Source organism: Eutrema salsugineum, unplaced genomic scaffold, assembly GCF_000478725.1.
Source record: "Eutrema salsugineum unplaced genomic scaffold, Eutsalg1_0 scaffold_5, whole genome shotgun sequence".
NCBI classification, from domain to species: Eukaryota; Viridiplantae; Streptophyta; class Magnoliopsida; order Brassicales; family Brassicaceae; genus Eutrema; species Eutrema salsugineum.
The window spans coordinates 14,707,235-14,730,850 of record NW_006256612.1 but is presented as its reverse complement, the minus strand read 5'-3'; the positions used below and the strand labels follow the sequence as shown (position 1 = coordinate 14,730,850).

Sequence of the window (23,616 nt, the reverse complement as noted above, 5' to 3'; positions counted from 1 at the left end):
CTTCATTTCCTAGAAAGAATCCAGGGCGATATCTGTGGACCTATACATCCATCTTCCGGACCATTCCGGTACTTCATGGTCCTTATAGACGCATCGACCCGTTGGTCATATGTTTGTCTCTTGTCCTCTCGGAACCAAGCCTTCGCTAGGTTCTTGGCCCAAATCATAAAATTGCGGGCCCATTTCCCTGACTTCTCACTAAAGACTATCTGCCTTGACAATGCTGGTGAATTTACCTCACAAACGTTTAATGACTACTGTATGGCCATGGGGGTAACCGTGGAACATCCTGTAGCACATGTCCATACTCAAAATGGATTGGCTGAATCATTCATTAAACGCATTCAATGGATAGCCCGACCATTACTCATGAGATCAAAGCTCCCGGCCTCAGCATGGGGACATGCAGTATTACATGCTGCTGAACTCATACGCATCCGGCCATCTAGTGAACACAAATATTCCCCATCCCAACTACTCTCGGGTCATGAGCCAGACATCTCCCATCTCAAAACATTTGGGTGTTCAGTATATGTACCCATTGCTCCACCACATCGAACCAAAATGGGACCTCAAAGAAGGATGGGAATATATGTTGGTTTTGACTCTCCCACCATCATAAGATATCTCGAGCCAACCACTGGAGATCTCTTCAAGGCCAGATATGCGGATTGCCAATTCGATGAATCGGTATATCCCTCTTTAGGTGGTGAGACAAACAAGCTGGTCAAAGATCTTTCATGGAATCAAACATCATTAAATTGGCAAGATCCTCGGACTCTAGAATGTGATTCAGAGATCCAAAAGATTATTCATTATCAAAAGCTAGCTAATCAATTGCCAGATTCCTTTGCTGACCTGACCAAAGTAACCAAATCGTACATCCCAGCTTGTAATGCACCAGTACGAATAGCTGTCCCAACGGGACAGACCCAAGTTGCTACAGAGTCTGCACCACGTCTCAAACGGGGCAGACCTCTCGGTTCCAAAGATAAGAATCCCCGGAAATCAAAGAAAGGTGCAATAACCGAAACCGGGATTCCTGCAATATCAGACATAGCCGCGGCTGAGACTCAATCTAATGAACCCTCAATGGAAGTTCGGGACGCCGAATCTCCAGGTTCAGAAGATAACAATGAGATCTCCATCAATTACAATATGTCCGGAATACAATGGAATCGAAAAGAAGTCGACTTAAATGCACTCTTTGCATACAAAGTAGCACTTGATGTTGCGCTCACGCAAGAGGATCTAGAACCCACGTCAATAACACAGTGTACACATCGAACAGATTGGCTAAAATGGAAAGAAGCCATAAACGTGGAGTTAAAGAGTCTCAAACTCAGAAACGTGTTCGGTCCGATCATCCGGACCCCATCACACATCAAGCCAGTGGGCCACAAATGGGTCTTTGTGCGCAAAAGGAACGAACTCGGTGAAGTCGTTCGATACAAAGCACGGCTTGTAGCACAAGGATTCTCACAGAGACCCGGAATCGATTATGAGGAGACTTATTCTCCAGTGGTGGATGCAACAACATTCCGATTCCTCATAAGTCTGGCCATAAGAGAAAATCTTGATCTGCGGTTAATGGATGTTGTAACCGCATATCTCTATAGGCCTCTGGACAACGAAATATATATGAGACTCCCAGATGGCATTGAACTAAAAGACAAAAATGCATCTCGAGATCAATACTGCATCAGGCTGAACAAATCCTTGTATGGACTGAAACAAAGTGGGCGTATGTGGTACAACCGCCTCAGCGATTACCTCATCAAAGAAGGCTACAAAAATGACCCCATCAGTCCATGCATCTTCATCAAGAAGTACTCAAACAAAGGATTTGTAATCATAGCAGTATACGTGGATGATCTAAACATCCTCGGAACATCTGGTGAGATCTCCCAAACAGTCGACTGCTTAAAAGCAGAATTCGAAATGAAAGACCTAGGCAAAACAAAGTACTGTTTGGGATTACAACTTGAGTACATCAAAGGAGGAATCCTTGTGCATCAATCGGCTTATATCGAAAAGGTACTCAAGCGATTTAATATGGACCAAGCTCACCCATTGACCAGCCCAATGGTAGTTAGAAGCTTAAGTGATGACCCTCTTGGTCCCAAAAAGGATGATGAAGAAATCCTTGGTCCTGAAAAGCCATACCTCAGTGCTGTAGGAGCGTTAATGTACCTGGCTAGTCACACTAGACCAGACATATGTTTCGCCGTGAACCTGCTCGCTCGATATAGTTCATCTCCAACTCAGAGGCACTGGAACGGTATAAAACATCTCCTAAGATACCTTCGAGGTACTCAAGACTTAGGACTCTTCTATACTAACCAAAATAAAGATGGGTTAGTCGGCTTCGCCGATGCAGGATATCTATCAGATCCGCACACTGCCAAGTCTCAAACTGGCTACGTTTTTACGCATGGAGGAACAGCCATCTCTTGGAGATCAATGAAGCAGACACTCACTGCCACTTCATCAAACCATGCTGAAATCCTAGCCATTCATGAGGCTAGTAGGGAATGCGTCTGGCTGCGCTCCATGACTCAGCACATCCGCAGAGATTGTGGTATGGACGAAGACACACAGCCCACGGTGATGTATGAAGACAACGCGGCATGCATAGCTCAGCTCAAGGAAGGATATATCAAAGGAGATCGGACGAAGCACATTCTACCGAAGTTCTTCTCAACCTCAGACTGGCAGAAGGACGGCACTCTCAGCGTTCAGCAGGTCCGATCCAGTGAGAATTCAGCTGACCTCTTCACCAAATCATTGCCTACTTCAACACACCGGAAGCTCGTCAAACAGATAGGAATGTATAGACTTAGAGATCTGCAGTGATGCTACAATCAGGGGGAGTAATGCGTGTTGTACTCTTTTTCCTTCACCATGGTTTTGTCCCACTGGGTTTTTCCTGGTAAGGTTTTAATGAGGCAACATTCCCCAGCGCATTATCGAGATCCCGATTGAGTAGCTGACCCGATTCACTCGTCCAAGGGGGAGTGTTATAACACATATCATATATGGACTCTTATACCGGCCCATTAGGCCCATCAGGACATTGTACTTAACCTAGATTCCCTATGTACTCTATATATACATTCCAGTGATTAATAAAGTTTCTAAGTTTTCACAACAATTTAGACTAAGTAGAGTAGTAGACCATAATTACCAAGAAAATGACTACCGAATTAACAATTTATGTAAGTGTGTAATTATTGATTTTTATCTTACTTCATTCATAATTAATATGACGGACAAAAAAATCCAAATATATATGTGAACGTCTTTCTCACTTCAAACACGTAAATGTAGTTCTTATTATCTTTCTTACTTCAACTATGAATTTACAAGTTATTCAAAAAAAAATTGAATTTATGATTCATAAGACGGGACGAAAGTTATATATATCCATCTATTTTGTTCTTCAAGTTATATGATACATCAACTCTATGTGATTATGACGAATATCAATTCTTGACTTTTTAGAGGAGTTTATACTTATGATAAATAATCGATGTTATAACATAGGATTGGTAAAAAAAAGGGTTTGATGAGGTCTCCTAATTAAAGCAAGACGGCAGAAGAGAACGAGAGATGAATGGGCACTAGCAACTTTCCAAGACAGATGTATTCTTCAACTTTTCTTCTTCACATCCTTTTCAATTAAAGTCTCTGAACTGTTCCATAAAAAAAAAAAATAAGTGTCTGAATTTCATGGATTTTCATTTTTAATTTTTCAGCCACCGAATATTTTTTTTTTTTAACAAGGGTTCAGCCACCTAACATTGCCAAAAAAATATTGTTTTAAACGCGAAAACTACTGTATATGGTTAGACTACGGATCACCCAAAATTATATATGTCAAAATAAAATGTAAAATGCTTAAATTATCTAAATTGATTGTCAACTGTAAATATCAAAATGCATCCATTGAGTGGACTCCAAAGATATGATTGATAATCATGTTTTGGAAAATCAATGAATCGAACTTTTTTTTTATCGCTTTGTCTTGTTTTAGCATCGTAATTTTAACACCAAATAAAAAAAAAAGGAAAGGACAAGTTGGTTGTAAAGATCATGACTATAAATGTGTAAAAATTAGATGGACTTCACAGCTTCTTTCCCATTTAGTTCGTTGTTGACAAATCGTATCGTCCACGGATTGCCCGCGGCCGCGTATGTCTTTGCTTTCGTTTTATTTCCTTTTCACATTTGGCCAATTATAGACACTTAATTAAAAGTTTACTCAAAAAAAAAAAAAAAACAAACTGAAAAAGCTCTTTCTGTTTTTCTTTCATTTTTTCTTTTGTTCCGCATTTATTTTTCATATAAATTTGCGACCCATCTAATTTCCAGACCTATAAAAGATAGTTCTCCTTTTGTAGATTACATACAATTTTTTATAATGATCTATTAGAGTGTAGTTTGTATATAACTCATACTTAGTCATATACGTGTGAATATTAGGATCGGTAAGGGCTCTGGAATTGTCCGGTTTATATCTATTTAACTTCGGTATAGATTCGGTTAGTTTAGCGAATATGTATATAAAGTCATGTAACAAACTCTTGATTGATTAAGGAGAATATCTGAGTTTTATAAACAACTTCTCTCTCGATGATGAACACTAATATGATCCTAAACAAGGTTAACCAATTAAGATATGGATACAAGATCTTTGAATATCATCATACGGAAGCCACATTCTACTATTTTTTTTAATAAACGGTCACTTTACTAGTTGTACCACAGATTTAACAAACATCACAATTTTTTTTTGGGAAATGTTATCATAATGTCGACCTTTCTTTGTTGTACATCTAAATATTTTGGAAATAACTTTGTTCAAAAAGAGAGAGAAAAAAGAAGTTCATCATCCCATGTGTATGACACAGGCAGCAATAGAAAGTATAGGAATGTCACGTGATTGTGGGTCAATTTAACCAAATGCTATGTCCTCCACTTGGATTATCAAAACTATCCACATTATAACCGAAACCAAGGCCACGTAATATGGACTCTATGAATATATATATACACTTTGAGCTTATGGGCGGGGTTTAAAAAAAGAAAAAACTTATGGGCTTCAGTAATAAATATACTTTGAACTTATGGGCCTACATTGCAAATGAAACCCAAACTTTAAAAGAATAAACCAAATCTTGACCTGGCAGTGTGACCCACAGAAGATCTTCATCTAGGAGATTTCATTGCTTGTTGGACTTAAATCTTCCATGTCTCATCCTCAAAAACCTTACAATCTAGATAAGAAGATAAGGGACACGCGTCAAAAATCCAACACCCCCAAAACATTTTTTTCCTAATTACTAACACACAACAAAACTCTTCACTCTCTTACACCTTTCCGGCCCCGAGTCCCGACAATGGCTTCAGCTTCAGCGACAGCTACTCTTCTCAAACCTAATCCTCCGCCGCATAAACCGATCATCACCGCCTCCGTATCTCCTCCGTCTATTCCTCCTCCGCGGCGTCACCATCTCCTCCGCCGCGATTTCCTCTCTCTATCGGCCACATCAACGCTTCTTCTAGCACAATCGACTCCGTTTCTAGCTCCGGCGCCGGCTTCTGCCGCCGAAGACGAGGAGTATGTGAAAGATACTTCGGCAGTGATCTCTAAGGTTAGGACGACGCTCTTGATGGATAAGACAGATCCGAATGTGGCGGATGCGGTGACGGAGCTGAGAGAAGCGTCGAATGCGTGGGTCGCTAAGTATCGGAAAGAGAAAGCTCTTCTCGGAAAAGCTTCTTTCAGGGATATTTACTCGGCCTTGAATGCTGTTTCCGGTCATTATGTGAGTTTTGGTCCGACGGCTCCGATTCCGGCGAAGAGGAAGGCGAGGATTCTTGAAGAGATGGAGACTGCTGAGAAGGCTCTCTCGAGAGGAAGATAAAACTACAATTGAAGTGAGACCCTAACAATTTTCTCTTCTTCCCCATTTTCTTGTTGATGATATTTTATTTTCCCAAAAATACCAATCGAATCATATGAGAAGATAAACAATTCGCTCGCTTTATTTTCTTTTTGGGGTTTTTTTTCCGTGTAAAATACTTATGTCATGATAATTACTTAATTATCAGTTATAATAACGAATTCCAGTTTAATTTGGAAATGTAGACATTCGTAGTGCCTGAGCACTACCCTCAAACAGTATCATCTCTTCATTTCTGGAATTCACTAGCTAAAGATCAATATTTATATACTAATTTTCAAGAACTTCGATTAGTTTAGAACTCTAAATTCATTAAGACAATGGATCAGACTAGTATTAATTCTAAGTTTGGTTCAACATTTTATCTACTGGAGTCATAACTCATAATTTCATAAGGTCGATTCAACTCTCGCTGTTCTTGATTTTAGTATTCTTTGTATTCCCAATTTATTATACAACCAAAGGCCAAAACTTGATAGTACATAGTGTAATTTGCTTAACCAGAAATGTTGAGTTTATGAAAAGCCTCTTTAATGGCCCATCTGAAAAGCCCACAAAGTTTGTGATTTGGTCATTTACTCCACAAACATGTCACATGCTGGTCTACACCCGTGAACATCCACATGGGCTCGTATTTATTAGTCAAATTTTGCATCCATAATCTATTACTGATTACTCTATTTGGATAATTGGATTAGATTTGATTTTAGTGGAACCGTAGCAGTTCGCTACATTTTGCGAAGTCCAACGTAGTTAATAACTAGTCTACATTTTGCGATTTCTGACATTTTCATTTTTATAGACAACCAACCACTGACCTTTCCAATACGTTAAAATTGATGGTTGTAATTTGTAAATAATGACCGTGTTTGCTGCTATATCACTGCGCCTAATTTATGTATCATGGTCAAACTTGATGATATTCCATATTTTGACCCTCAATTCATATTTTATTCCATATTTTAAACTAATAACATGCATAAGTTAAATCATTGAAGTTTAGTTACTGATGAATTAAAATAGGAGTATATTTGTATGTTTTAAAAAATTTGTAATTAGAATAAAATGTATCAAAATTATACTATTTCTAAAACGGGAAAGTATTTATGAAAAGAAAAAATAATTCTATTATTAGAAAAAAAGTTAAACACTTTTTACGAAGCCATATTCTGTACATTATTGTTTGTTAAAACTTTTAAGAACAGCTTATTCATAGATATGTCATATGATTGAAATTTATATATATATATATATATATATATATATCCGAAGATTAGATAACAACAAAAGCACGTGAAGAAAATGAGCTGTGGTGACTGGTGGGACGAGGAAAATCGGTCAAACTTAAAACATAAAACTCTTTGATTAGATTTATCTATTTGTCTCATTTTTTCCTTTTCTGTGTGTTTTTATCATTCTTAACGATTGTCTTCTTATGTCGCCAAGTTCTCTGATAATCTCACAAACCCAAAATATCCAAGAGATAAAAACCAAAACAATATCAAAAGAAGAACATTTGACGATCGTCGCCAGCAAAGTAATCGTTTTTCTTACCGCACCCGATCTCCCGAGAGAAAGTTGACCGACTTGCCGGAAAAATCTCTTTCCTTTATTCAACAAAGTTGGGAAATTTTCTATTTTCCCCCTCATTTTTCTGTCTTTTCCTTTTATAATTCATCCTCTCTGTAACTTTTGTTTCTTTTCCCTTCTCACAATCAGAGATCTCGACGCGTGGCTTCAAAATTTCAGGAAAAGAAAAAAAAAACAAGAAACAATATTCGATCTTGCTTACTCATTTGTCGCCTCGATTGTGATCGTTCTTCTCCAGACATTTCTTAAGAGAATCGATTTTCTCTTCCATACCTTTTGTTTTGCTTGTCCCTTAAATTCAGTCTTCATAACGTCAAAGCTCAGAATACTCTCGCTTGCGTGCCTCTCTCTCTCAAATACCCCATCTCTCTCTCTCTCTCTCTCTCTCTCACTCCTCCAATTTCATTGAAGAAGACGACCCATCCTCCTGCTTCTCAATTACTGTCGAGAATCATGGTGAATGGTAAAGGGTCAACGAAAAATTCGAATCTTGATCGATTTCTTCATTGCACAACACCTGTAGTGCCACCCCAATCTCTCCCTAAGGTTGGTTTGAGCTATTCGAGAGACGTTTCTGCAATTGTGAATGTAAATGACGTGATGATTGGAATTTGCAGGCGGAGATTAGAACCCTAAATCGATTGTGGCATCCATGGGAGAGAGAAAAGGTGGAGTTTTTCAGGTTGTGTGATTTGTGGGATTGCTACGATGAATGGAGCGCTTATGGAGCAAGCGTTCCTATTCATCTAACCAGTGGAGAATCTCTGGTTCAATACTATGTTCCTTATCTCTCTGCCATCGAGATTTTCACCTCTCATTCCTCCTTGATCCGATTAAGGTTTGATCCTATTCTCTTTTGATTGTATAATAGCCCTGATTAAAAAATTTGATTTCTTTCTGATGAATCTGGTGATCTGGTTGTAAATAATGCGTGTAAATCATCTTTTATCAGAAAAAAAAAAAAAAATCTCTTTTGTCATTATATTAAGTTTGGTGTTGGGTTAATTAGGGAAGAGTCTGAAGATAGGGAATACGACGGTAGATATCAGTTTAGCGATTCAGGTAGTGATGAGAGTGTATCCGAGGAAGGAGTTGAGAACAATGGGATGATCTTGCACCCGAATGATCGGTTGGGTTACCTTTATCTCCAATACTTTGAGAGATCAGCTCCTTATACCAGAGTTCCTCTCATGGAGAAGGTAAATAGACCTCCTCTTATGTTGTAGCCAATAGTTTCTTTTCGCCTGATTGACACTTTGACAAAATGAGACATGATGGTTTGGTTCCAGATCAATGAATTAGCTCAAAGATATCCTGGATTGATGTCGTTGAGAAGCGTAGATCTTTCTCCAGCAAGTTGGATGTCCGTTGCGTGGTACCCGATTTATCACATACCAATGGGAAGAACCATCAAAGACTTATCCACTTGTTTCCTCACTTATCACACTCTTTCTTCCTCTTTTCAAGGTGCGGATCCTCTCCCTCCCTTCTCTCTCTACTGTGTGGTCAAATCCCATTAATGCTTTGTAATATTGCAGATATGGAACCGGAAGAAAATGGCGGTGATAAGGAGAGAATGAGAAAGGAAGGGGAAGATATAACTCTGCTCCCATTTGGGATGGCTACTTACAAGATGCAAGGCAATGTTTGGCTTTCGCATGACCACGATGACCAAGAGAGATTGGCTTCCCTTTATAGCGTTGCGGATTCTTGGCTAAAACAGCTTAGGGTTCAACATCATGACTTCAACTACTTCTGCAGCATGTTGATGCACAGTCGTGGCTAAAACCCGGGGTTTGATGGCTCGTTCTCTGTTTGTTTCCTCATAAAATCTCATTCTTGCTTTGTGTTTTGGAAGCACTGGCGTTTTCTAAAACACAAAGGAGTGATTTGGCTTGGCAGCGGTTTGGTAATAGCGTTTTTGAGTCCCCTAACTTTTTGAGAAAATATATGTCGTATACATAGTTCGTTGCTTGTTAAAATAGAGTACATTGTTGTTGCTTGTTGAAACAGAGTACATTGTTGTTGCTTGTTGTAAGCAGAGTAAATTGTTTCTTGTGGTCGAGTGGAACGTTACTTATTGTGCCTCAGTGCTGTTAGTGAGATAGTTATGTAACGAAGTAATCTTGTAACAGTTTAATCTAAATAAGTTTGGAGAAACAAAATTGTGAATCTCAGCAATTGTGGTTGAGATTGTTTCAGTAACATGTAATTTGAGGTGTACATGTTCATATACGTAATACCATTCCTCAAAATAAATAAGTTGAAGAAAAAAAATGTTTTAGAAGAGATAACACGCTAGTTTTATTGAAAACATACTTGCAAAAAGAAAAAAAAATAATTCGAAGAATAAGATATTTTTAATTGAATAGGAATCGTGGAAATGTAGTGGTAAGGCATCTTATCCTTCACGTTAGGTTTCAAAAGCGATCCCTTTGGGTTTGTTATATTTAGTGGATAGGATCAAATATCCATTTTACGAACCCCAAAGCAAACGTAAAAGCCTTATCTGTATTTTGATTCCAATTAGAATTAGTTATAATAACTCCAATTTACAATAGGTTTAGGGTGAAAATACCGGTTGGGGTGAAAAGATTAATGTCGACAAGGACAATCTTAGTAATTGTTTTAGGTCTGAAGATATTTATTAGAATAGACGAAAAAGTAAGGATTAATTAAATATCATTACCATATAAAATCAACCACAAATCACTCACTTCATACGTAAAGAGTTGATTTTTTAAGTAAAAAAGTCAAAGATTCAACGTTCGGTCACTTCTTAATTTCCACACCATCATTATCAATGTTACCAAACAAGGATGCATCATGTAGATGTTCATGATCATTCATTTTCTACGTTCTTCGGTTTCATTGATTTCGTTCATAAATTTTAATCACTGTACAACATACAAATCGAAATGAAACTAAATTAAAGAAATGAAAAGAAAAAAAAAAGAGAGAGAGAGAATTCTATTGGAACAAGAGATTATAAGCAGGGAGATCTTGAATCCGATGAATATCCTCCAAAGAAAGCTCTCTCTCTAGCTGATTCCGAGTTGCTTGTAATACTTCCTGATAAATACCCACGTTAGTTAATCTACACATAATTATTAATCTTCAAGAACTAATCATCAAATGTAATAGAGTTTAATTAGAGATATACATTGAATTCCATGTAAGAAGCGTGCATCGCAAGCCATTGAGCATCCATCATCGCGAAAGCTATACAATATAGTACATCGAATGCCTTCTCGTCTTCTGTATTTTTGTTTGTTTTTGTTTAATATGGTTCTTGATTATACAGCGATTATCATACACTATTCGTCAAGTATATATTGTTTACCTTCTAAGAGTTTGAGGAAATTTATTCCTGGAAGACATTTTGGCTTTGCTGCACAATAAGTAAAACATCCTCTTATATATTTCACCCATTTCACTTTAAGTGGTATAAAATATAAATATAAATATATGGAAATTTAAGGATGGTAATTAATAAAGAAACGTACGTGTATTTTGTAAATCGAGCATTTGGATCAGCATGAAGGAGATGTTGATTCCGGCCACCGCAAATGGGTACTCCCATTTAGCCCGGTCGCCTCTTTGTTTCAGTAGTAGCCTCCGGAAACAAACCTTCACGTTTTAAAAAAAAAAAAATTTGTATACATATTTAAGTCTTATTAATTGTTGGAGCAAAGAATTAGTATGAAAAAAACCATCGCTGCCTATATGTGAACATTTTTAATTATTGAGTAATTACCGGATAATTTCTTGCGGAAAACAGCAAATTCTCTAGAGCGATAAATCCGCAACCCCTAGAAACAAAATGTTAAACGAAACGCGAGTTAACCCTAGCTAAAGATGTTTATAAATACATTTTCTTTGAACAATTTTAGTAAATCTAACCTGAAATCGGTAGATGGATTGGGACCTTGCCATCCCATTTCTTTCCATTGTTCTGTAACTAAACCTGTGAGACTAACATTCGGAAATGCGGCATTCCACAATGCTTTGAGTGATTCCTGCCATTAATCACGCAAAACATGTCACAAACGCTTATATATACCATCATCTCCTTATATAGGTTTGATTACTGTTAAACATTTTTAGAATAATTATGCCATTTCAGCTACCTGATGCTCAGGACTTGTCTCGTCAAAAGGTACAAGCAAACGATCTTGCAGCCTTTGAAGTCTTTCCTCCTATGATTAGTTACAAATATAAAAAAATGTTACCAACTATTTCAAATGTCTTAATCTTACATATATGAAGGTATATGAAACTTGTGGTTATGCTAACCTGAAGAGGAGACAAAGTGTAGTCGATAGACTTGTCTTGACGTCTATTGGAGCGTGTGAAGAGCCCTCCTATCCATGATTTTGTTCCAACCATAGCCGTAGCTATAACCACCGGTTCACTGAAAACATTTACGTGTATACATATTTTATGGTAGATAGATCTAAAATTGTTACATAGCTAATACACCAATCACACACACACACACACACACACATACAAAAGAGTCATCACAATGCGTTATCATTATACCCTGTGATCTCTAGCAATATATACTCACTAAAACATATATTTAGCCAATTGAGCTATTACGTGAGCGGAACTACTTGACCGCTGCCATCTCGGCTCTTTGTTCCCTTTTTCTCGCCTTTCCCACGCTTCATCCTCCTCTCCCTGCACACATTTTCAGACTATGTGTGTGTTTGAAATTTACATAACACATTTTAAAAAAAAAAACTTGGGAAGGTCATAAAGTTTGCTGAACTTAATTACTTACAAATTACAAGTTACAACCAAAAAGACAGTCAATTTAAGGTAAATTGAAAATTAAGGATCGGTTGGAATAGACAAGAACGGTGTGAATGCAAGATTGAAGTGGTGTAGTTTATTACTCCAAATTTAAGAAATAATAATACGATATTCGTTTAAAACTTCAAGGATGGAGAAAATAACGATAAATGATTACTTGGTGAAGAGACAAACAAGAAGGAAAGTATTGCCTATGCCTCCTGAACTTCATGAGAGGGACACAAATGTTCAAAGAAAATAAACAACAAAAATGTCGAGAAAGAAAAAAAATTAAATGCTTGTAGAGAAAAAAATTTAGCTATTACCCAAAAGCCAAATTCATCAAAACAGAGAGAGGTCTGGAAGAAAAACAAAGTAATTGATTTTGCAAAAACTTTTGGGGTGAAAAACTTAAATTATGCAAATCGGATGGTAAAAGGCTTAGAATTCTCTGAAGAAACTTGGAATATTAAAAGAGAAAGAAGATTTATACAGAGTTAAGTTGGTCACAGATAAGTTTTAGTGTTTTTTTGGTTGCGTACAGGTCAGAGCTCAATGTTTTAAAAATAGAAATATTTTCATGATTATTTAACACGTTTAGCTAAACTAGACAGAATTGTGGGTTGTTTTACATAAATCTGTAATCTTTTACCTCATTAATTTGGGTTAATTTAGAAAAAGATAGAAATATGATAAAATCAAAAGGCAATGAATGATTATATATTCACTAATGCTGCATTCTCAAATATTCAACAATTCATCATTATTTCCACTCTCACTAGGTCAATTTTTTTGGTGTAAATGGATACAAAAAGGTGTCAAGAAGTTGTAACTAACATGATAGCGCAATTAAAGGGGTTTTCTTTTCATTACTTTTTATGTAAAGTTTGGAACTTTACAATGCAATTACCTTCAAAACATAATTTGCCAACATAGGGATAATCAAATCAGATTTCACCGCTTTGCGGGCAAATCCGATATGATTGATTAAACAGTCGAAGAGGGAAGAAAAAGTTACCTGTAATAGACATAGGAACAAGGCAATGGAGGAGGAGATGGTCTAGACACGGTAACGACAGAGGAGGTAGAGGAAAAAGAAGAAGAAAATAGAAGAGAAAGAGATAGAAAATAGAGGCAAAAATGGAATTCCTCATTAGAGTTTTGCAACTTTTAGAAATTGCAGAGGATGAAGAGAGTTGTGATCCAGAAGTGTTTTTTTGTTTCTCTTTTTTTTTTTTTTGGTGTCTCTCTCCAATCCCTTCATTGACCGTTAAGTTGCCGCCTTCTTCTCTCTTCCACCAAATGATTCTTGGCACATTTGGACCGTCCAGATCCTTTACACTTCAGCTGTCAACGGCGATCAGTTCAGTTAGTTAAACAATAAATTGATTTATGTTAAAGGCCCAACTCAAGGCCTAACAAATGACGGATAGATATCAGAGACACTCAGAAGAAAGAATCCGAAACTAGTGATCTGATTGGTTGAGAGGGAAAGCTTTAGGCTGGAGAACACGTGTCAGTAACCCAATAGTACCTTATCTTTTGTCTCCCACTCAAATCGAACAACGTCGAAGACACTGAGCTCTAGCATCTTCGGTTCCGTACAACAATGGCTCTCCACGCTGCCTGCTCTCTTCCTTCTACCATTTCAATCCAAAAAGAGGTAAGTTTTCGAATTACCAATATATCTTGTAAATGATAGTTTAGTCTTATAATTTTCGATAATCTGGAGAAATGTTTCCTAAATGCCATTCGTAATTTTGCAGGGTAAAATTAGTGCTTCTCTGAAGGAGACGACTTTAACTGGTTTTTCATTTTACAACCATCTTAGAGCTGATAACATCTCCACACTGTTAACCATTAAGGTAAAATCAATCACCCTACCGATGTTCAATTCTTAAAAAACCCAGAAATATATTGAGAAATGTCCTGAGTTTTACTCTGTTCCGTTGTAGGAGCAGAGAAGACAAAACCCGCGGTTTTCCACTGGTATTCGTGCACAGACCGTCACAGCAACGCCGCCGGCGAACGAGGCCTCGCCAGAGAAAAAGAAGACCCAGAGAAAAGGCACCGCAGTGATCACCGGAGCTTCGTCTGGTTTAGGTCTAGCCACGGCTAAGGCTTTAGCAGACACAGGGAAATGGCATGTGGTCATGGCTTGTAGGAACTTTCTCAAGGCCGAGAAGGCAGCGAGATCCGTAGGAATGTCTAAGGAGGATTACACAGTGATGCATCTTGATCTTGCTTCGCTCGAAAGCGTGAAGCAGTTCGTTGATAGTTTCAGAAGAACAGAACGGCCGCTCGATGTTCTTGTCTGCAATGCCGCGGTTTACCAACCAACTGCTAAAGAACCTTCCTTTACAGCTGAAGGGTTTGAGCTAAGCGTTGGGACCAACCATCTCGGTCACTTTCTACTTTCAAGGTTGCTTCTTGATGACCTGAAACAATCGGATTATCCATCAAAACGTATGATCATCGTAGGATCCATAACAGGTAAACAATATACAGTAAATTCCATTCCTACCAAATTGGTTCCTCGGTTCAGACAATGAATGTTCCTTTTCTGTGTCCTTGTAGGGAACACAAATACTTTGGCTGGGAATGTGCCGCCAAAGGCAAACCTTGGCGACCTAAGAGGCTTGGCATCGGGATTGAACGGGCAAAACAGTTCGATGATAGATGGAGGAGAGTTCGATGGAGCCAAGGCTTACAAAGACAGCAAAGTGTGCAACATGCTGACAATGCAGGAGCTTCACAGACGTTACCACGAGGAAACCGGTGTCACGTTTGCTTCTCTCTACCCTGGTTGCATAGCTACAACAGGGTTGTTCAGAGAACACATACCCCTGTTTAGGCTTCTGTTTCCGCCTTTTCAAAAGTATATCACCAAAGGTTATGTATCTGAAGAGGAAGCTGGGAAAAGACTAGCACAGGTCAGTTTGCAAATCGTGTCTGAGCTTACTAAGTAAATCTGTAAAACAGGTTCTTGATTGATACCGAGACTGTTGATTTTTGCCTAGGTTGTGAGCGATCCGAGTCTTGGGAAGTCAGGGGTGTACTGGAGCTGGAACAATAACTCGTCTTCGTTTGAGAATCAGCTGTCTAAAGAAGCAAGTGATGCAGAGAAGGCAAAGAAACTGTGGGAGGTTAGCGAGAAGCTTGTTGGTTTGGCGTGATGCAAAATGCATTCCCTTAGATTACAGTCTTTTTGTGACATGTACCGTAATAAACGATCACACTATATTATTGGAGTCAAGTTTAGCAGAGCGGTAAATAGTCGTTTGAATCTGCGGACACTTACAATCTTAGTCTGAAAATTGGAAAACTGCTCCTTAATTTTAGAGGTCAAAGCGTCCTACTTTTCGATTTCTTCGCCCAGTTTCGTTTAAGCGATTGCAGTTCTTTAAGGCACTAATCATATCATGTGAATTACAAAGAAAAATTTGTTGGTCGTCCCAAGATTCCACCTTGTATAGGAAACCATCAAACACTCGGTAAATATATATATTATATATAGAGGGTAATCAATGAGTGTGTGTGTACAAGGCAATTACTTCACCATCAAAGATGTGGAAAACATTTATAACCCCCAAATGAATGTTGTTGGCTAAATGGAATCAGCAAAATCTAGGTACATTCTGTAAGCATCTCTATCCGCTGAGTAGTAGCTTTTCACCAGACAGTCTACTTGGAACCCATGTTTTTTGTACAGATTCACCGCAGCGATTCTCGTGTGGTCGACATGAAGTGAAACCCGTTGCACCTTTCTGCTTCTGCATTTTTCGATAGCAGCTCTCAACAGTGCTTCTCCATGGCCTTGTCTCCTGCGATTCTCCTTCACTGCATAACCCAAAACAACAGAAGTAAGTACACTTGAGATATACTCTTACTTATGTTTTACTTCTGAACTTGTCTGGTAAGAAGCATTCCCATATATGTTATGGACTTCTTTCTAATCATCCAAAATAAAACCAAGAAAATGTAAAGCTTGCCAGAATTTCTATCGAAAGCTCTCGAATTAACCCGGAAGATTGATCCTTTACTAAAAATATATTCTCTCTGTTAGTTCATCAAGCGGATTAAAGTAGATTCAAGTAGATCTTTGGAAACTAATTCCACTTCTTCTTAATGAGCTTTATCTCCCTAAGCTTTGTAATTTCACAAGGAGCATTTTGTCAGTGAGTAATATCATCGAACACTTGGTAGACATCTGTCAATACCTGCGAGCTTAGTGATGGAAGCGGAAAGCGAAGATGGCCAAGAATACATGGCATATCCCACAATTTCTCCGTCGGCATCGACGTAGAGCAAACCGGCGTTTCTCTTGCGTAGCTCTTCGTCGAAAGTTTGAGCGAGAGATTCGTGTTTAGGGAACGTTTTCTTCTCCAGCTTCACGATCTCTTCCACCACTTTGGCCCAATTATTCGACCCTCTAATTAGTTCTACCACAACTCCTTTCTCCATTGTAGAAAGATCCAATTTTTGTGGATGTGATTCTCGCGTTTAGGGTGGACGGAAGAAGGTACCGTCTTTAATGATGATATTTTTGTAAGGGCGGCGACTTTTTGAAAGTATTCGTTATTGTGGAATGGCCCCACATGTTTCAGTTTTGTGACAATTTAGTCTCCAGAAAGAGCAAACTCAAACAAGAATCTGAATGCATAGGAACACATCAAAGATTTATTAAAAATATTTATTACTTAGCAACCCTTCCTTAGAATATACATTACAAGGAACACTGAATCTAAAAAGCCTTTTGTGAAAATAGGTATTCCACGGAAAAAGGATAAAACACAACTTGTGCAAAAGCCTAAACATATTCTATATCAGCAAAGTGAATGCATCTGAAAACCTAAACAATATGAAGAATATGTCAGCTTGGATTGGAAATCCGAGAAATGAAATGGCTGAAATATATGTCTGATTTCGGATTACACTCAGTTTAACAATGAACCATCAGAGCAAGCAAGAGATGTAGATTGAACCATTGTTCTTTGCGCTGGTTAATGCCTATGAGTTCGAGATCAGTCTCAAAATTCTCTCACTGTATTTAGTTCCCTGTCTCAAACCGTGCATATCAATATGATTCCCATATAAAATGTCGTCAAAATAAACTCAGCTGTCTGAAAACGAAGACATCATATTATTATCATACAGGTCTATATGAACAGGGATAAGTAGGAGTAGATAACTGAAGTCCAAATACATATAGAGAAGAAAAGAGAGACCCCTTTTAATAGTGACAACTACTTGATTACAAGAATTTGTCGATCTTCGTTGCTAATGTGAGTTTAGGCACTGCGCCGATGATTGTATCCTTCTTCTCGCCCTTAACGAAGATCATGATGGTTGGGATGCTTCTAACACCGTACTGGCTCGGGGTTGCAGGAGAATCATCTGTGTTTAGTTTGTAGAACTTGATCTTCCCTGTGTACTCCTGTGCTAGTTCATTCACAATGGGATCAATCATTTTGCAGGGTCCACACCATGGTGCCCAAAAGTCCACAAGAACAGGCTCGTCAGCCTTGAGAACTAGAGACTCCCATGTTGAATCGTTCACCACTGGAACTGCAAGGATGCAATAGCAAGACCAACGTTAATGGTCATTATGGGTATAGAATTACGAATGAAGGGCATAACGAAACAATGTATACACAATGCTTCACAAGTCAATGCAGAGGGAGAGAGAGATAGACGACTCGTTTAAGCACGAGAATAAAATTCATCATAACGAGCACACAAGTGGATTTATTGTGATTTGAAAGGAACGCAAAAAAAAAGTATTGTGATTTGAACCTAAAGGAAAACGCTCTGTGTGTTTAAGATCTTAGAAAAGCCTACTGAATAACAGAAATCTAAATTCTACCGGTATATCTACTTTTATCACCAGCGATACTTAATTCCTTTCCCTAAAATTCTGTTTTTTTTTATCTACCCTTTAAGCATGAAATGGCTTTTGCTCTCTTGTTAACCAAACAATCCAACCCACACTTTTTGAATCTTGCGTGTGCTATCCAACAAACAAACATCTCAGTTTTTCTAGGTACTTGGAAAATTCCAATATAGGTACAAATTTGCAAACTTTCTGCAATTTCATACAAATTGTAAAGCTTTCTCATCACTTCCAGCATATACTCAATTCCAGAAAATATATTTCACCTTTTTCTACGAAATCCACAATTGAGAATTTACACAATCTTCAACACGAACCTAGTTCATAGAAACTAAAAGAAACCTATTATCAGACACAAATCAAGCCAAAATATTTCCCGAAATCAAACGAATTATCCAGCAGAGAGAGAGATGTAACAGGGACTAGAAACATACTCCCTGTAGCAGTTTCCTGAGCTTCACAGATGACGCCTCGTCGTAATCGAGAAACCTTAGAATTCTTCGAGACCGAGGATAAAGAGACGCGAGTCCTCAATCCTCCCGATTCCGGTAACACAGAGAACATCTGTCGAGTAGAGAGTGAAACGGTCGTTGAGGATGCGATCCTCATCTCTGACCGGAGAGAAATCGGCGGACGACAAGTACACGTGAAAGCAGCCATTGTAGAGAGAAACCAAGTAACACACGATAGATTCGATTCCTGAGTCCCAGATGTAATGATATCCAGAAAAATTAAGAGGAAGATAAAAGGCGAAAATATCTTTAAGGATATCGAAAATGGGAGATCGAAGGTGAAGACGACTGATTTTGATCAAATTACGATTAAGAGCTAATAGTATTGTATATGGGCCTTATTATATGCATCTCAAAATAAATAAATAAAGCTCTAAGCCCATTGGGCCTTAGTTTTGTTAAACCACAACTCCTTTCGTTTGGTTTTTTTGGGCAAATTACATGTCGTTTCAAATGACTCATTTCACTTGCAAAACAAACAAGGACTCAAATTCTCAAATGGGCCTTACTTTGATTGAAGTCCATTTATATTACCCGTTTTTTAAAAAATTAAAATATTACACCTAGAGTGAATACGATGCGTTATTTCGCCGGAGCCTCCGCACTCAATTTCTCTCCATCTCTACTGCTTCAGTGCAGTATCCGCCGCCGTAAACTCGAAGCTATTGGCCGGAGATTGGTTATGACTTCCGTGAACTCGCAATCTCGGTCGAGAGAATCCGGCGGATGTGACGACGGCATCATCACGGTAGAGGAGTGGCGGAGATGGGGACCGGTGTCTCCATTTCCATCCGCGGTCAAACAGATTGTGGATGATTTGAAGGTTCTCGAGTGTAAATTGGATGCACAGATAGAGTTCGGAGGAAATGGTGGCAAGTTACAGGTAAATAGCGATGATAATGATGATGAAACCTCAGTTGCTTGTTTCCTTGGAATCGTTTATGCTTTGAATTGTTTTGTGCTTATAGCTTGGTCCCCAAATTTTCTGGGGTTCGTCACTAATTTTGAGAAATGAGAGTTTCTGATTCGGTAATTTTGTGTTCATAATAGCAAGTTAAGCATCTATAATGACTGCTCGTAAATCCTAAAAATGTGAATTGTGAGGATACATTTACAAAGGCTATTGCTCCTGAAATTCGTTTTCGCTCGCCTTAAATTGTATTTTCTCGTCTTTTGCTGTCCTTTTTTTTTCTGTGGTCCTTGTCAAGCTCTATGAGTATAGATGACTCTTCTTGTGAAAGTACATGTGGTTTCTCCCTCATTCTATGATTGAGGCCATAATACTTCCTACTTCTATGGAACTATCACAGGGAACTTTTGGTGATTATGAAGATAAGAAACATAGGGCTACATATGAAGCATTAGATGACCCAGAGAAAAAGTTCCGCTTTTTCGCTGCTCGACAAATTGCTTGTCGGCTGCTTGGGAGCAGGGGTTATTTATGCCAGAAGGTACTTCATTATTGAATCGCTGAGTTGCGTAGTGATTCCATGACTAAGAACTCAATTTCCTGAGTTAATACCAATCTTCGTTATTTGCAGTGTTGGCTTGCTATGGAGGATTGCATGTGTTCGAATGTCAAGCCATGTGGTCTATGGAAAAGGATACGTTTTTGGCTGTATATGCATCCTAGGGTTAGTATTGCACCCGCCAGTCTCGGCCTTTTCAATTTGATTCCTATGTATTGACATGCTGTTTAGCTGGTTGACAGGATTTTCTACGCCAGAACAACACAGGGAAGTTATTGTGGCAAATATTTGGCCCCCAATCCGCAACACTCTGCATCTTTGGAATAGCTGAAGACGAAGAGATCATGTGGAATGAATTTGAGCGTGCAGGTGTTTGATTCGCCTTGTCTTAGATCCCTGCAAGTTCAGATGCATTTATTTAATCTCTTAAAATGAAGTCACTCGAAATTTCTATTGGTTTTGCTAAAAAGCCTTGCCTTTTTGTTCTAATGGATGCTCAGGAAAAAGCCAAGTCTGTTGCCTCTATCCCAACCAGAACTCGGAACTCACGTTGTCGGTTGAAAACGCTTTTGCGAATTCAACTTCAAAGAATCCTGGATCATCCATGGTAATGATTGCAACATTATGGCTATAGTTTTTCTGTTTTATGCTTATGTTAAACATTAAAGTTCTTAGATTAGGTTGTACAAAGATTTAGAATGAAATGTCTTTGATAGTTGCACTTTCTATTTCCCAGTCAGATGAGGATAAAACATTGCATTTCATTTTGCTTGATGGCACCTGGAACAATTCAGCTGCAATGCTCAAGCGTCTGAAGGTATAGGCTTTGCAGTTGACCATATCTCACATGGATTTCATTTTGTCCTTTTTCTAAATGACTTGATTAACACAAAAGATGCTTATACTTAGGATCATGCAAAGTCAGTATGGGGAGACGAAGATCTTCCTTGCATATCTCTTGCAACAGGTGCATCAGCAATGCACAAACTCCGGTAACAATATTCTCAAATCTCTGTATTACTCATGTTCCAGGTCCAAAAAAGTCTCTGTGCGATCAAGTGATCTCCTTTTACATTTGATCTTTGACACTACAGGCCACAACCATCATGGGACCGGACTTGCACGGCAGCTGCAGCAATTGGACTCCTATCTGAGCTGAGCCTTCTCCCACAGTTTAGCAGCTACGGGTTAGACAAACAAGCGGACGCAATCGACGAAGCTTTGGTCATACTACTGGACTCACTAACCGGACGGCGCTTAAGAATGGGCAGGTCCATAACTCGAAAAGTGAGAAACACCATCAGCATTCGCTAACAACACAACCAGTCGGGACACATAATAGGTACTCTTTAAAACTATCGAATCGTTGATGGATCATGAAGCAGAGAGATAGATTTCTTGGTGAGATTTTAATTACATCAGATACAAAGATCATCATGCCTAGGGTCAAGGGAGTTCTGATGGTTGACGCAAACACAGAAAGTTTTGTTCCCTAACCTTTTGAACCGGTTTCTGTAATTGGAATTTTATATAATGTAGCCTCGCAAGTTTTAGACTACAAACTTAAGTGTAAGAGTGGTTACAGCCAAAACCCACATAAGTTAGGACAACACCTCACTTCAAATTTCAAAACAAACATTTTGCTGTATTTTGATGTCATCAAATGAAGAATTATTCTTTAAAAAAAAAATATGAAATTTGAGTTTTCTAAGCTATCAATTTCGAAATACGATTAATCTACACTAACGAAGAATGTTCGCTTTAAAAATGTCCACATGTGTTCATAAAAAGATTAATATTCTCAAACAAAAAATAAAATCTTGCATGACCGGTGGAGACAGTTGAAAAAGACGCAACCAACCCAACCAACACTTCAATACCATATCCATTTTACTTTGGTTTATATATCGTGACTTTTGTTTTCTAACATTGTCCGCTCCATAGTGAAATTTCAGACTTAACTCTCTAGAGATCTCCCCCCCCCCCCCCCCCCCCCAAAAAAAAAACACTAAATTGGTGATGAAGTTGACACAGAGATTGGGCGGATTGGTACTGCGATTCGCAGCATTCTGCGCCGCATTAGGAGCGGTTATCGCAATGATCACCAGCCGTGAAAGATCTTCCTTCTTTGTCCTCTCCCTAGTGGCTAAGTATAGTGATTTGGCAGCGTTTAAGTATGTTTTAGTGTTCTTTTTGCTATTATAATTAGGTCCGTATATTATATTTATCAGCATCGTTCTCGTAATGATATGTTATTCACTGATGTGTGTGTTATGGCAGGTACTTCGTGATCGCAAACGCGATCGTGACCGTCTATAGCTTTCTCGTTTTGTTTCTTCCAAAAGAGAGTTTGCTGTGGAAGTTCGTAGTTGTCTTGGACTTGGTAATTAATTATACTACTATGATTATTTATTTTCTTAGCAAATGCTGGAAAAAACAAGAACAACTGCTGATAATATACGGACCTGGAAATATATGCATTGTTTATGTCTAATGTTCTCATTGATTACTTATATTTGGTAAATGTGAAATCAACCGTGAAGATGGTGACGATGTTGTTGACGTCAAGCTTATCAGCGGCGGTGGCGGTAGCCCAAGTAGGGAAGAGAGGAAACGCAAACGCAGGATGGTTGCCAATTTGCGGTCAAGTGCCGAGATTCTGCGATCAGATAACCGGAGCTTTAATAGCCGGTTTAGTTGCGTTGGTTCTCTACGTCTTCTTGCTCATCTTCTCTATCCACTCCGTTGTGGACCCATTTCTTCTTCGAAAATCTTGAATCAAATAATATAAATTCCAAAATCGAATGCTCTCGTATAAACATATATATATTTTTTTAACATATATAAACATATATATATATATAGTTTTGTAGTTTTGATTCTTTTTCAAAATTTCTTGGATTTTCTGGATCAGATTCGTTTATTATTGGTTGCTTTTGGATTTGGTTTATTTTATTTTTGGTTTTCATTTCTTATAATTTATTTAAAAAATAAAAAATAAAAAATCATTGGGATGTCAGTGGAATAAAGTATATAAATATATATATATATATACAGAATAATAAAACAAATTCTATTTTATGCGTATTCAAATATCAAAATATCAGACTCAAATTCGACATATCCGGTTTGATCTTGGTATGTAAAAAAGGGAAAGCTACATGTTGGGAAAGGGAAAATACATATCTTTCCCACCCGATCAAATATATTATTTGTATGTGTGTCGTCTAATTGTAGTAAAATCGAAATTGTCAAAGTGTATTCTAGGATTTATCCGATATTAATATAGTTGTAGTAATATTATCTATATGTGTATCGTCTAGTTGTAGTAAAATAAAATAAATGATGGCATGTATGTAGATATTACGACCGTAGAGGTGCTT

At 38.1% G+C, this 23,616-nt stretch overlaps 8 protein-coding genes across 10 annotated transcripts; 5 read left to right on the top strand and 3 right to left on the bottom strand.

The window, feature by feature from the left end:
* Nucleotides 1–5,319: 5,319 nt before the first annotated feature.
* On the top strand, nucleotides 5,320–6,149 carry LOC18994503 (photosystem II repair protein PSB27-H1, chloroplastic). The gene has a single exon (XM_006418158.2). It carries the CDS (start codon nucleotides 5,403–5,405, stop codon nucleotides 5,928–5,930), a length of 528 nt encoding a protein of 175 aa, XP_006418221.1. The 5' UTR covers nucleotides 5,320–5,402; the 3' UTR covers nucleotides 5,931–6,149.
* Nucleotides 6,150–7,451: 1,302 nt separating this feature from the next.
* LOC18994502 lies at nucleotides 7,452–9,710 on the top strand. The gene is made up of 5 exons (XM_006418157.2): nucleotides 7,452–8,105; nucleotides 8,177–8,397; nucleotides 8,569–8,758; nucleotides 8,849–9,026; nucleotides 9,098–9,710. Exons 1-5 carry the CDS (start codon nucleotides 8,013–8,015, stop codon nucleotides 9,343–9,345), a joined length of 930 nt encoding a protein of 309 aa, XP_006418220.1. The 5' UTR covers nucleotides 7,452–8,012; the 3' UTR covers nucleotides 9,346–9,710.
* An 819-nt stretch (nucleotides 9,711–10,529) lies between these two features.
* On the bottom strand, nucleotides 10,530–13,482 carry LOC18994501 (ELMO domain-containing protein A). The gene is made up of 10 exons (XM_024153118.1): nucleotides 13,378–13,482; nucleotides 12,165–12,245; nucleotides 11,856–11,973; nucleotides 11,690–11,758; nucleotides 11,463–11,578; nucleotides 11,317–11,371; nucleotides 11,066–11,189; nucleotides 10,903–10,950; nucleotides 10,723–10,817; nucleotides 10,530–10,631 (listed from the first exon to the last, which is right to left on the bottom strand). The coding sequence occupies exons 2-10, from the start codon at nucleotides 12,233–12,235 to the stop codon at nucleotides 10,530–10,532; spliced, it is 798 nt and encodes a 265-aa protein (XP_024008886.1). The 5' UTR covers nucleotides 12,236–12,245; nucleotides 13,378–13,482.
* A 392-nt stretch (nucleotides 13,483–13,874) lies between these two features.
* LOC18994500 (protochlorophyllide reductase C, chloroplastic) lies at nucleotides 13,875–15,728 on the top strand. 2 transcript variants are annotated; one of them, XM_006418154.2, is made up of 5 exons: nucleotides 13,875–14,022; nucleotides 14,126–14,224; nucleotides 14,321–14,852; nucleotides 14,937–15,292; nucleotides 15,380–15,728. In XM_006418154.2, the coding sequence occupies exons 1-5, from the start codon at nucleotides 13,969–13,971 to the stop codon at nucleotides 15,533–15,535; spliced, it is 1,197 nt and encodes a 398-aa protein (XP_006418217.1). In that variant the 5' UTR covers nucleotides 13,875–13,968; the 3' UTR covers nucleotides 15,536–15,728. The 2 variants fall into 2 exon arrangements, with proteins under 2 accessions (XP_006418217.1, XP_006418218.1); XM_006418155.2 differs by having other exon boundaries at nucleotides 14,315–14,852.
* A 122-nt stretch (nucleotides 15,729–15,850) lies between these two features.
* LOC18994499 (putative ribosomal-protein-alanine acetyltransferase) lies at nucleotides 15,851–16,865 on the bottom strand. The gene is made up of 2 exons (XM_006418153.2): nucleotides 16,580–16,865; nucleotides 15,851–16,199 (listed from the first exon to the last, which is right to left on the bottom strand). Exons 1-2 carry the CDS (start codon nucleotides 16,821–16,823, stop codon nucleotides 15,967–15,969), a joined length of 477 nt encoding a protein of 158 aa, XP_006418216.1. The 5' UTR covers nucleotides 16,824–16,865; the 3' UTR covers nucleotides 15,851–15,966.
* Nucleotides 16,866–17,444: 579 nt separating this feature from the next.
* Nucleotides 17,445–19,048, bottom strand: LOC18994498 (thioredoxin M-type, chloroplastic). Its single transcript, XM_024152992.1, has 2 exons — nucleotides 18,687–19,048; nucleotides 17,445–17,927 (listed from the first exon to the last, which is right to left on the bottom strand). Exons 1-2 carry the CDS (start codon nucleotides 18,910–18,912, stop codon nucleotides 17,614–17,616), a joined length of 540 nt encoding a protein of 179 aa, XP_024008760.1. The 5' UTR covers nucleotides 18,913–19,048; the 3' UTR covers nucleotides 17,445–17,613.
* Nucleotides 19,049–19,341: 293 nt separating this feature from the next.
* On the top strand, nucleotides 19,342–22,696 carry LOC18994497. 2 transcript variants are annotated; one of them, XM_024152633.1, is made up of 9 exons: nucleotides 19,342–19,647; nucleotides 20,075–20,215; nucleotides 20,306–20,398; nucleotides 20,476–20,602; nucleotides 20,734–20,840; nucleotides 20,970–21,050; nucleotides 21,143–21,225; nucleotides 21,328–21,575; nucleotides 22,514–22,696. In XM_024152633.1, the coding sequence occupies exons 1-8, from the start codon at nucleotides 19,342–19,344 to the stop codon at nucleotides 21,545–21,547; spliced, it is 1,158 nt and encodes a 385-aa protein (XP_024008401.1). In that variant the 3' UTR covers nucleotides 21,548–21,575; nucleotides 22,514–22,696. The 2 variants fall into 2 exon arrangements, with proteins under 2 accessions (XP_024008401.1, XP_006418213.1); XM_006418150.2 differs by lacking the exon at nucleotides 22,514–22,696 and having other exon boundaries at nucleotides 21,328–21,878.
* On the top strand, nucleotides 22,253–23,010 carry LOC18994496 (CASP-like protein 1C2). Its single transcript, XM_006418149.1, has 3 exons — nucleotides 22,253–22,407; nucleotides 22,514–22,616; nucleotides 22,777–23,010. The coding sequence occupies exons 1-3, from the start codon at nucleotides 22,253–22,255 to the stop codon at nucleotides 23,008–23,010; spliced, it is 492 nt and encodes a 163-aa protein (XP_006418212.1).
* Nucleotides 23,011–23,616: the final 606 nt, after the last annotated feature.

Coding starts and splice junctions, on each gene's coding strand:
- LOC18994503 (XM_006418158.2), top strand. CDS start 5,403: ATGGCTTCAGCTTCAGCGACAGCTACTCTTCTCAAACCTAATCCTCCG.
- LOC18994502 (XM_006418157.2), top strand. CDS start 8,013: ATGGTGAATGGTAAAGGGTCAACGAAAAATTCGAATCTTGATCGATTT. Junction 8,398..8,568: donor TCCTCCTTGATCCGATTAAG/GTTTGATCCTAT, acceptor TGGGTTAATTAG/GGAAGAGTCTGAAGATAGGG. Junction 9,027..9,097: donor TCTTTCTTCCTCTTTTCAAG/GTGCGGATCCTC, acceptor GTAATATTGCAG/ATATGGAACCGGAAGAAAAT.
- LOC18994501 (XM_024153118.1), bottom strand. CDS start 12,235: ATGAAGCGTGGGAAAGGCGAGAAAAAGGGAACAAAGAGCCGAGATGGC. Junction 11,759..11,855: donor ACACTTTGTCTCCTCTTCAG/GTTAGCATAACC, acceptor AACTAATCATAG/GAGGAAAGACTTCAAAGGCT. Junction 11,190..11,316: donor TTTCCGCAAGAAATTATCCG/GTAATTACTCAA, acceptor TAAAACGTGAAG/GTTTGTTTCCGGAGGCTACT.
- LOC18994500 (XM_006418155.2), top strand. CDS start 13,969: ATGGCTCTCCACGCTGCCTGCTCTCTTCCTTCTACCATTTCAATCCAA. Junction 14,023..14,125: donor CCATTTCAATCCAAAAAGAG/GTAAGTTTTCGA, acceptor GTAATTTTGCAG/GGTAAAATTAGTGCTTCTCT. Junction 14,225..14,314: donor CCACACTGTTAACCATTAAG/GTAAAATCAATC, acceptor GTTCCGTTGTAG/GAGCAGAGAAGACAAAACCC.
- LOC18994499 (XM_006418153.2), bottom strand. CDS start 16,823: ATGGAGAAAGGAGTTGTGGTAGAACTAATTAGAGGGTCGAATAATTGG. Junction 16,200..16,579: donor TTCCATCACTAAGCTCGCAG/GTATTGACAGAT, acceptor TGGGTTATGCAG/TGAAGGAGAATCGCAGGAGA.
- LOC18994498 (XM_024152992.1), bottom strand. CDS start 18,912: ATGGCTGCTTTCACGTGTACTTGTCGTCCGCCGATTTCTCTCCGGTCA. Junction 17,928..18,686: donor TCAGGAAACTGCTACAGGGA/GTATGTTTCTAG, acceptor GCATCCTTGCAG/TTCCAGTGGTGAACGATTCA.
- LOC18994497 (XM_024152633.1), top strand. CDS start 19,342: ATGCGTTATTTCGCCGGAGCCTCCGCACTCAATTTCTCTCCATCTCTA. Junction 20,841..20,969: donor AGAATCCTGGATCATCCATG/GTAATGATTGCA, acceptor TCTATTTCCCAG/TCAGATGAGGATAAAACATT. Junction 21,226..21,327: donor TCAGCAATGCACAAACTCCG/GTAACAATATTC, acceptor TTGACACTACAG/GCCACAACCATCATGGGACC.
- LOC18994496 (XM_006418149.1), top strand. CDS start 22,253: ATGAAGTTGACACAGAGATTGGGCGGATTGGTACTGCGATTCGCAGCA. Junction 22,408..22,513: donor AGTGATTTGGCAGCGTTTAA/GTATGTTTTAGT, acceptor GTGTTATGGCAG/GTACTTCGTGATCGCAAACG. Junction 22,617..22,776: donor TCGTAGTTGTCTTGGACTTG/GTAATTAATTAT, acceptor TCAACCGTGAAG/ATGGTGACGATGTTGTTGAC.